The sequence below is a fragment of the Crocuta crocuta genome, unplaced genomic scaffold (assembly GCF_008692635.1).
Source record: "Crocuta crocuta isolate KB4526 unplaced genomic scaffold, BGI_CrCroc_1.0 scaffold41, whole genome shotgun sequence".
In the NCBI taxonomy this organism is placed as follows: Eukaryota; Metazoa; Chordata; class Mammalia; order Carnivora; family Hyaenidae; genus Crocuta; species Crocuta crocuta.
The window spans coordinates 16,975,497-16,986,140 of NW_027529428.1; the positions used below are offsets into that span (position 1 = coordinate 16,975,497).

The following is a 10,644-nucleotide window of genomic DNA, read 5'->3' on the forward strand; positions in this document are numbered from 1 at the left end:
CGGGTCAAGTTCTGGTATAAAAAGGAAGCCAGACGGGCAAGTCAGTCAGGTCCTGGGTAAGAAACACCCCAAAGTACAAACAAGGCAAAGGGAGCCCCCTTAGACGAGAGATACCAGAGCTGAGGATTTCACGTGGTGCTGATGACTCTTGAGAGTCATCAAGAGTCACCGACTTTACAGGTGAGGGACTAAAGCACAGGGCACTTGTGTGACCTTGTTCAAGGCTGCTCGCCACGGGTGTGTGATCCGGGGGGTCTGAACGTGGGTTGTCCGACTAGAGTCCATGCTGAGTGTTCCCAGGCCCAGCAGGATAAGCAATCCCACTCGTGAGGCAGTTTGCAACAGACGGGAACAGAGAAGTGAGCAGCAGCGTGGGTGAAGGAAGTCCAAAGGTTTCCTTAAGGAGAGAGGAAAGGCACGTCGTGTGCCGACGGAAACGATCTCACAGGGAGGGAAAATTAACGATGGAGGTGGGAAAACTGTTTAGGTCACCACTAATACAAGCAGTCTCCTAGGCGTGGGCCCGGAAGGGGTTCTCAATTCTTTAGTCTTCTTAGCAGCCGAGAAGACTCTGCAGGACTCGATCTGTGTGTCTCCACATGCATGTACTTCTACACCATCAAGTCCTACGACTGGAAACATCTGCACATTTTTCAAACGGTACCCATGGCTAAAGTGCCGCAAACCACGTCCATCTACACTTCCACCAGCTCCGTATGCAACCGCCCCCTCTACGTTCATCAGCACTGGGCGCTAGCAGTCTACTTACTTTTTGCAAATCTAAAATTCAAAAAATTCCCAATAAATAAAATTTTTAAAATTCTTATCATTATTTGAATTGATATTTCTTCTGAAATAAAAGCCTAACTACTTTGTTGGGCAGTTTCGTCAAAAACTTAAACATAAATTCACCAGATGACCCGGGAATTCCATCCCTGGGCATCCCCCAGAAGAAAGGAAGATGCGTGTCCTGCACACAGACTTACAAACAAATGTTCACAGCAGCATTGTTCGTGGTGGCCTAAAATCAATGCAGCTACCCACCAACTGACAAATGGATCACCAAAAGCCACTATTTCCATACAGTGGAACGTGACTCGGCTGTAAGAAGGAATGAAGTACCCCCACGCGCTACAACACGCATGAACATTAGAAGATAGCACACGCACTGAGAGAAGCCAGACTGAGCGAGCACGGGGTCTCTCTTCGGGGCAAGGAGGAGATTCTAAAGTGGCTTGCAGTGATGAGTGCTCAACTCTGTGCACAGACAGAAACCATGGAATTTTACCGCAAGTGTGTGAATTACTGGGTATCCGGGGGTAGAGCCACAGGGGCAGGGTACTGTTTGCCGGAGAAAAAAAGGAGTCAGTGACCCCCTGGTTTTTGGGCTTTCTGCTACTCGAGGTCGGCAGTATCTGAATTTCTCACAGGAGACAGATATTAACTGGTTTAACCTATTATTTTGTAACACCTTCAAAATTATGAAGTCAGCCTTACGGAGTCATGATAGAAATCACTAGTCTGATAAGCTTAGCCATTCTTTCATGCATTCCGGCCCTTTAAAAAAATGAGGTAGTAAGGACTATTCCAGTCCAGGAAAGACTCCGTCTGAGGGACGAGGCAGCACACCGCCTTAAGCAAGGAGCTTCGGGGACAGGGCCTGTGCCGGCTGAAGGCGCCCCGCAGGACGCGAACCCCGGCGGCCTTCCCCTCTTCCGGTCAAAGGTGGAAGCAAGCCGTCCCCGCCTCCCGTGGGCAGCAGCTGCAGGTGACACAGGGACAACGGCTCCGGGCGTCCGCGCCCGGAAGGCCGGCAGGCACATGCGGCAGCCACCAGGGTCAGCCGCCGACCCTCGAGGGAAGCGCGGCCCAGAAACCCGGGGACGGAGGGACACACTCTGCTCTCCAAACCCCCTGCAGGAGGCCCCTCCGGAACACATTCCTTTTCAAGTGTGAGGATCTCACTCCCGCACGAGTGAGGTATTGACGCTGTACCGACAGTCAGCCCTCCAACAACACGGCCCTGGGCTGGGCCAGCTGCTCGTGTGCGGGTGTTTTCAATAAACATGTACGATGCTGTCCATGTACTTTCCTGTTTTCTGCACCACATTTTCTCCAGCTCACTTCACTGTGAGACTGTAGCATACGGTACACACAACACAGGGAGGGGGGCTTAGCCGACTGTGAGCAGTCAGGCTTCCGGTCTACGGGAGAACTACCCTCGTTAGCTTCTGGGGAGTCCAGAGTTACACGCAGATTCTGACCACACAGGAGGCCAGGGCCCCCAACCCCTGCGCTGCTGAAGCGGCAACTGCATACTGGTAATTGGTCACAAGGCTGTTCTGTGCCTTTATTATTCAAGTCATCATATGCAATGCAGAAACCTAACCCGTACACAAGACTCTAAGGAGTAGAAGTAAAGCAGTGATGACAATTCTGGTTCTAAATTCAGACGGAGGGCGCGGATGTGCACTTAGCCCCGCCCTCTGCTCCGGTGAAACCCACCCCGGCTCCAGCAGGCGACACTCCCCAGCTGGCAGTGACTCTCTGACTACAGTCTGTTTAAATCTTTCCAGATAATACAATTATATCAAAAATGTACACAATTGTGCAATGTTTACGTAAAACTATCTACATTCAGTGAAAAGAACACAGACTAGAGGCCAGTCACACCCAGCAAAACTGAGTACTCAATACATGGAAATGAAGGAAGGAACTCTGCTCAGATCTACCTCGCCCTTGGTAGATGTGTTTTACCCTCTCTGGACTGCGTACGGATAAAACATATTTTTATACAGACGCACAGATACACTCAGGAACAGTACGGACCAAACCTGAAGACTGGCTGCTTAGGGTCCCGGGAGTACAGGGGCAGCGTGCGGGCTAAGGGCCGAGCGCCTGACGCAGGGCACGCTTCCGGGGGGGAAGCATACAAAGACACACTCCTGCCCGTGCGGGGCCCTGACATTTTCACTGGAGGACAGACATGATGTCAGCTTTGTGTATGGAATCTTCTCTTGCTGTTTTTTGATCTGGTGGTTGTTACATCAAATAATGCTCCCATCCTGACCGACCCCAAGAACTAGAGGGGCCCGGATAGTAGCGTAGCATCGACTGAGCCCTGCAGATACTAGGACCAGCTTCCTCTCAGTAGTTCAGTGAGGCGTTACAGCAAACAGGAAGGTCTGTGAGTTAGAAAGAAAGGAGCACATTGCTCCTCATCTCATGACCTTGAGATTCTCAGAGGTTAGCTGACCTAAAACATACATCCACTTTAAACAGTGAAAGCCTAAAATAACTGATTGGAGATTATTAAAATATAGTTCTGTTTAGCTTATATATAAAGACATACTTAGCACGTAGCACATCTCAACCAATACCTCCTGTGTAGAGGGCACTAAAAAACAAGTTCTCCATCCGCATACTCACTTTTCCCCTGGCCCATCTCAGGCCCCTCATTATAAAACGCCTACCAAATGCATTTGTCTGGCTAAAATGCACTATCCAAATTCCTAACACAGTGGGAAAATGGCATGAAACTTCCCAGATCAGACTTTAGGAAGCCCAGAGCTTTGAATTCTGTTAAGAAAGATGACAGGGGTGCCTGGGTGGCTCAGTCAGTCAAGCGTCTGACTCTTGACTCTAGCTCAGGCCATGATCTCAGTTTGTGAGTTCGAGCCCTGCATTGGGCTCTGTGCTGGGAAGTGTGGAGCCTGCTGGGATTCTCTCCCTCTTTCAAAAAAAAAAAAAAAAAAAAAAAAAAATGATACTAACTTAACGGATGTTATCCTTATAATCTACAACCTTGCTGTCCTTTAGAAATGAAAAACATTTCTCTGGCTAAAGCATTACTGAATTCTGTGACATTCAACTCAAAGATAACCCTTTTCCTCATTTCAATTCATGAAATGACTGCCACTTAATATTACTTATGTCATAGTCACCCACAGTGGATAAAGGCAAGTCCACCACCTATGTTGGCGGTAAGATCGCAGGCCGGGCCACCGGGTCCAGTCCCGCTGTGCCTGTTCCCAACTGTGAGCCCCGGGCAGGCTGAAACGACCCCCGCCTGGTTTTCTCATCTGCAAAATGACGGTAATGACAGCACTCCTCCCTCACGCTGCTCTGAGGATTAAGTGACATAACATACCTACGATGCTTTGGACACACTTGCCATGTAATTAGCACAGCGTCTTAGCTGCTATTTACATCACCGTGTTAAAAACCCCAACAGCAACAGAGACTACCTCATGCTCTAAAAAGAACGTTCATTTCATTAGAGAGATTACTTACATTTGAAGAACCTCCATGTTTACAAATGCATGAACTGCACTCAAGTATAGGATGCCCCCGCGTTAAGATGTAAAGCACAGCCTCACGTACCTGTTTGGAACACGAGCTCTTTCCCTCCCACGCCCGCGGCCTCCAGGTTAATAAAGGCACGAATCAGGCCGGCCCAAGGGTGCTGTGTTATGAAACCATGACTGGCCTGAATAAGAGGGAAATAAAACAGACGTAGGTTAAACAATCTTAAATTATCAAGGTCCTTCTTTTGCTTAAAGACAGAACATCTCTGCTGATAAGGGGAAGACTCGGAAAACGATCCTTTCTGTCAGCGGCAGGACCTCGGGACACCCATCCGCTTCTCCATGCACACTGGCTGCGTGCAGCTCGCGCAGCGGAAAGTCACCCTCGCAGAAGGCAGCCTCATCTCCGCGAGGGGTGCCAAACGAGGCCCCCCGTAAGTGGGAGGCGGGGCAAAGCAAGAGAGGAGAAGAGAAGGGACAGCTCCCATGCTGTGTGCCTGCCTCAGACCATCGCGGACACTCCGGGGCCACAGATCACCCGACGTGCTTAATTACGCCGTCACAAAGCCCTTTTATGAATCAAACACGGACAGCACCACCTGAGTCTGAGTACTGAACGTGTGTGCGCAGTGGCCGCGGACACTTCACAGAACTCCACAGACAGTATTTCTTTTGCATATCGTTAATGAGCCTACTCAAAAGCATACTCGAAATGCCTAAGTGAGCCTTCGTGATCGTTCCCGTTATTACTCAGGTCTAGTATTTAAAAGAGTAACCTCTCACTTGTAAGACATTCTCCTCGGCACCGTTGAAGAGAAATATGACAGCGTGATGCAGGGCTTCCGGAGATGCCGACAGGGCGCGGAGCACCTCCAGCATCACCGAACAGCTCACGGCGTCGTCGCTGGCACCTGTAAATCAGAAAGGGAGATTTTGCTTCTCAGATTGGAGTTTTGGTTTTCTTTAATTTTTTTATTTTAGAGAGAGAGCACAAGAACAAGGGAGAGGGACAGAGGTGGGGAGAGAGAGAGAATCTTAAACAGTTCCCACAATCAACGAGGAGCCAAAGCAGGGCTCGATCCCATGACCCTAGGATCAAGACCTGAGCTGAAATCAAGAGTTGGACACGCAACCCACTGAGCCACCCAGGCGCCGTGCCTCTCAGATTTTAAAACTTTTATAGTATGAACCATCATGACTAGGAATGGGGTTTTCTCATCAAAAAAGCACCACAGGAGAAACGGGCACCCTCCCACACTGCTGGTGGGAATNACCACAGGGCACCTGCGTGGCTCAGTGGGTTAAGTGTCTGACTCTGGCCCAAGTCACGACCTCACGGTGAGTTCAAGCCCCTCATCGGGCTCGTTGCCGTCAGCACAAAGCCTGCTTCAGATCTTCTGTCCCTTTCTCTTCCTTCCCCACTTGCACGTGCTCTCTCAAATATAAAGATGACACTTAAATAAAAGCAAGCAAGCACCACAGTGGCTACAAGGCCAGAGGCACAAGTGCGCCAGCCAGCGCTGCCTCACTTCATGAGGACGGGGTCCTCGCCCGGTTCGCCTGCTGACTCGTCTAGAACTCTGCCTAGCAGTGTCCTAGCTGCTGAACCATCAGCCAGGAAGGACCGCGGTTAATACTGAAAAATTGCTCTCTGGTCAAGCCCAGGCAATCTGGTCCACGCTCCGTCCTCACTGCACGTCCTCTGCAGTCTTCTCACGGCTGGGGCTCCGGCTTCCTGCATCACCTCCCGCCCCCACCCCCAGCCCTCCCTGCTTCTCTTCCTGCCGGCATCACAAGGCCGCACATCACTCCGCGTCCACAGGGAGTGCGGTCTGGCTGATGTAACTCTGTGATGATCATGTGATGAAGGGGATTACGGATGAAAAAGCAGAGATGCCATCAAAGCTGGGAAGACCCAGGAGAGGAGACCAATGACCTGAACAGCCTCCCTGGTCCCAGCGCTGAGAAAGCAGAGGACCTCACCAAAGCACTTCCCTCTTCTGGACTCGGAAACTTCATGTATTAATTAAACAAGATTATAAAGGTGACTTTAATACCCTGATTTTTTAAAAGCTCTATATGAGGTAGTTAAAGGAACAGACTAGACATCTGAGGACTTTGAGGAATCACTGGGAAGTTTTTTTTTTTTCAGGCAAGGTAATTCATGGTACTATGAGCGTGTCCAAACAGAATCCTTATCCTTGGGTGAGAGCAGACCGAGACACAGAGGACTTAGTACGGCTGAGATCTGCTTCGAAACACTCAGGGGTTGCAGAGTTGCGGGCAAGAAACAAGCCTGGACATCTGAAGTTGGGGGCGGGTATGCTCAGGTTAAACAATTCTGGTTTTGCACATGTTTGAAATTTTCCATAACAGAAAGTTGACAGAGTAAGTAAGTACGTAGGCACAGCAATAACCCGGGCAGGTGCCTTCCTGGGTTTGCACACTGGGAGGCAGGGAGCGAAGGGAGGCAGGAAGTGACAGAGTTTAGCGTGGGTTTCAGAGCAAGAAAGACTTGGGAGGTAAATTCTAGCCGTTATTCCCCCTGCACTTGCCTAGTCAGTCGGGAGGGCAGGGCCAGTAATATTTCTCTGAGGTGTGTTGAGAGGATTACAAGAAAACGTGGTCCAAGCCACTGTCAATTGTTCCTTCTCATCTTTACAAATTTACGAAAGGCTCTGCAGGCAGCTAAAATGCTCGTTCTGGCGCTGTGAAATTCCAGACCCCAATCCTACTCAGGGCGAAACTACTCATTAGCTATTCTGGTCTTGGTGGTGATCACCAGGTTGTATTTTAATCAAAGGGAATCAAAGTAATAATTATCTAATTACCATCAAGTAGAAAGTATACGGTAGCTATTAGTAAAAAGTTAACACATCCCCACAACCAAATGAGATTAATGGTTTTTCACTTTGACACTAAGTTGCTTTCATGCAAACAGCAAACGATAAAATCTGTATTCAAAGTAAGAGAACAAGAAATTGAAAGAAATATACACAGGGCTGATGAAAAGTTAAACTGTCCACTTATCTTCCTTTATCTGAATGGTTCTGGCATCTGAGAACACGGCCAGACGAGGGTTAAAGACCTTTAAGAAAGCGAAGGCAAGTGAGAGGGCGGTATCTAGAAGGGCCGGGTGGTTTGCCAATGTGCTTTTCCATTAGAATTAACCCTGAACTTGAAACCACCACTAAAATAACTCCATGTCTCTTCTACCAACAACCTGGAACCAGGCAGCAGACCCAAACAGATACTTAAGGCCTTTCTGCGGGTAACTTTACTCCGAATTGGTATCAGTTCCTAAGTTCCAGATACGCTGGTGAGAAGAAACAGGTGGAAAAATTCCCCATTCCCCTTAGTTCATCCACTGAAAGGATACAGGTGACATCTACCACTGTAGGCAACAGTCGATGTTACGACTCTGCTTTTCCACGATTTTTATTTTTAAATTTGCAATGGACAGAAATTTCCTGGAGATTGCTGGCTAAGTATTCTTATACAATTTTAATTAAAACTGGGTTCCAATGACCCACAAAATAGCCATTCTTTCATTCCTGGACCCCATGTATGTGATTTATAGCAACTGGCACTGTGTTTCTGATACCTGCAAACATATCTTTCTTTTATGCCCTGGTGTTAATCTGTCCCACCCAGGAGTTTAAGCATTCTAACAGCGGGCACGGAGCAACCCTTATTTTACAGCCTCTCTGAAACAGGCACGAAGGGCTCCTGGCCTCCCCAGCACGCACAAATGTATTTCTGACTCGATAAGGCAGATGTCTGTACACGGATACTCGAAAAAACATGTTACCTTCTATGCGCAGTTGGCAAGCTTTCTGATTAAAGATACCCTAATGTCAATCATGTCGTCGAGCAAACAAATTTTGTCTTTTGTATGTATAACTTTTGTGTCTTTTGTTTTATCTTTTGTATCTGGATGTTTGCGTGAGCCTGCTATCCGTTCAAGCAATCCAGAAACATTACAGTGAAGTAACGATTAATAGGAATTAATCTCCATTCTGCAAGGCAGAAACGGGGCAGAGAAGAGGTTAGGTATTTTGCCAAAAGGAACATTAACTATACTCTCCTTCCTCTCAAATGTAGCTCAAAGTACCGACTGGCCGGAACCCCTGCATCTGGTGCCACCTCGGTCTCTGATTAGTGGTGACCAGCTAAGTTTATTCCTTTGACAAAAGACAGGGTTGAACTGGACGGAGCCAGACACCATCTCAGCCCCTCTATCCGTGCCAGGATTCCATTGCAAAATGCTACTATCTTCCATTCATCCCTTCTTCAAATCTAGCTCCTGGAAACACTGCTCTCGTGAATCTTAAAGCTGGAACTTCAAGTTAGGGAGCTCCCCTTCACTCTACAAATATTTTGTGTCAGGCACTGTCCTGAACATCAAGTATTCCATTTTGCCAAAGTCTTTTCAGAGAAAGATTTGTGGAACAATGAGCTCTTCTAAAAGTATGACATCTCCAGTGGCTCCAAATCCTCACTTTCCAGGGCGACACACGCTGCGAGGGGAGCTGTCCTCCGAACCCAGCCTCCCGCAAAGGTGAAGCCTATTCCTTCATCCCAAATGCCCACAGCCTCCTAGGACAGGTAGCTGAGTAAACACCTGACGCAGCAGAACCTACCGCCAGGGCTCAGGGACACACACTGGCACACTGCCAAGGCAGCGGCGACCTGCGGACACACTCCCTGCCCTGTCACTGGGCTGCTGGCCCTAACGTCCAACAAAGAAAGAAAGAAAGCACTTGAGAGAATAGTGAGGGTGTGGATCTTACTATTCTAATTACCTTCAATTCCATCACGATGAAAAAGGCGGCTTGTCAAAGAAATAAGCAAATAAAACCCCCCAAAATGGTGCCCTCCAACTGCCCAAGCAGCTTGGGGTGAAAAAGCTCTCCGGGCACACTGAAGTCCAACTCCAAAATGACTAAAAGTAAGGTACGTACCCGGGGAGTTGGCCACGGAGTCAAAATGACAGTTCGCCAGGACAGCGTGCTGGGCCCCGTCCCTGGGCTCCAGCTTTACCACCACATTGGTGATGTTGTCATAGTAGCTTGTAAAGCCCCCCAGGAAGTCGATGCTAAAGGAGCCAGTGGGCCGTTGGACATCTACTGAAATCCTGTGAAGGCTGCTGCTTTGAACTTCAATCAGTTTAATCTGTTCCAAGAGATAATGGACCGTCAGAATCTCATTTTCTGGACTTCCTGTAGTCCTGGGGCCAACAGATGTGATGTGTTCAAGATAATCCCTAGAAGGAACCGAAAGAAGACAATGACTAGGCTCGCCAGGCTTGAAATGAATGCTTAACATGGGGCAACTCTTCCCATTGCCCCTCCCCCAGCCAGCAAAAACCGGTTCTCTGACCTCTCACATAGAAGGCTGACTTTTATTATTTCAGGTACCCTGTGAAAAATCCCTTCTAAAGTTCCATCTGCTCATCACGCCTTCTGTGAGTTCCTCCCCACCAGGCCCACTCCCAAACTCCTCCTATCCTGGGATCGAAGACTAGGGATTCCACCTAAACCACGTGGATGCTGAAGGCTGGACAGACAGACTCCCGCCTCCCGGAGCCACGCTCTGGAGAGCCCCTGACTCTGAGTAGCAGACGCCAAAGAGCAAGGTCAAGCAAAGAAAAACTTCCGATTGTTGACAATGGACTCAGCCCGCTCGGTAGTGTGCACACCGGCCCTAATAACTTCAACTCAGGCCCAAGCCAACCCTACCCCTAAAACAAACAAAAAAAAAGAGCGTGTTGTCTTTTCACTGCATTCCAAGTGGGCAAAAAGGGAGTGGGGGAGGTGTGTCCCAGAAAGTCTTTAATGAGCTTCCAGCACTTTGTATTCCAAAGTTTTAAAAACGCAGTGGCTGCTGAGAACTCCATTAACTTGTGATCTGAGGAGCTTTGACCTACTTAGGGTTACAATACCTTTGACTTAATCACCTTTCCCAGCGTGCTCAAAGGTCTCTTTCCTTGAATTCAGAATAAAAACAAGGAAAACCACCAAATCTTACACACCAGGGGCCCAAGGACAAGCTCCAGGGGCCCTGAGACCCGTGAAACGGCAGAATTTCGAAGGCGCAGTCCTGCAGGAGAGGCCCCCACGCCCACAGGGGTGAGGGCCGAGCCCCTCCGGCAGTTAAGAGCACGGAGATATCCCCATTACCACCGCCCCACCCAATCCGAATTCATCAACCGGTCTAGATCCACCTCTCTCACTCCCCATTTCGCACGGAACGCAGGAAGGCTGCTGAAAAGTGGAAGTTACTCCGGAAGATGCGGACGACCGCCACCCCTCCACGCGCCCAGGGGCGCAGAACG

At 49.0% G+C, this 10,644-nt stretch overlaps 1 protein-coding gene across 1 annotated transcript in view; it reads right to left on the reverse strand.

Moving 5' to 3' along the window:
• Positions 1-10,644, reverse strand: part of ERMP1 (endoplasmic reticulum metallopeptidase 1) — a 47,998-nt gene that overhangs the window by 31,112 nt on the left and 6,242 nt on the right. The window contains exons 2-4 of the mRNA XM_077759305.1: positions 9,272-9,573; positions 5,091-5,218; positions 4,384-4,489 (exon numbers count right to left, since the gene is read on the reverse strand). Of these exons, the coding sequence (XP_077615431.1) occupies positions 4,384-4,489; positions 5,091-5,218; positions 9,272-9,573 (536 nt within the window). The remainder of the gene's footprint in view (positions 1-4,383; positions 4,490-5,090; positions 5,219-9,271; positions 9,574-10,644) is intronic.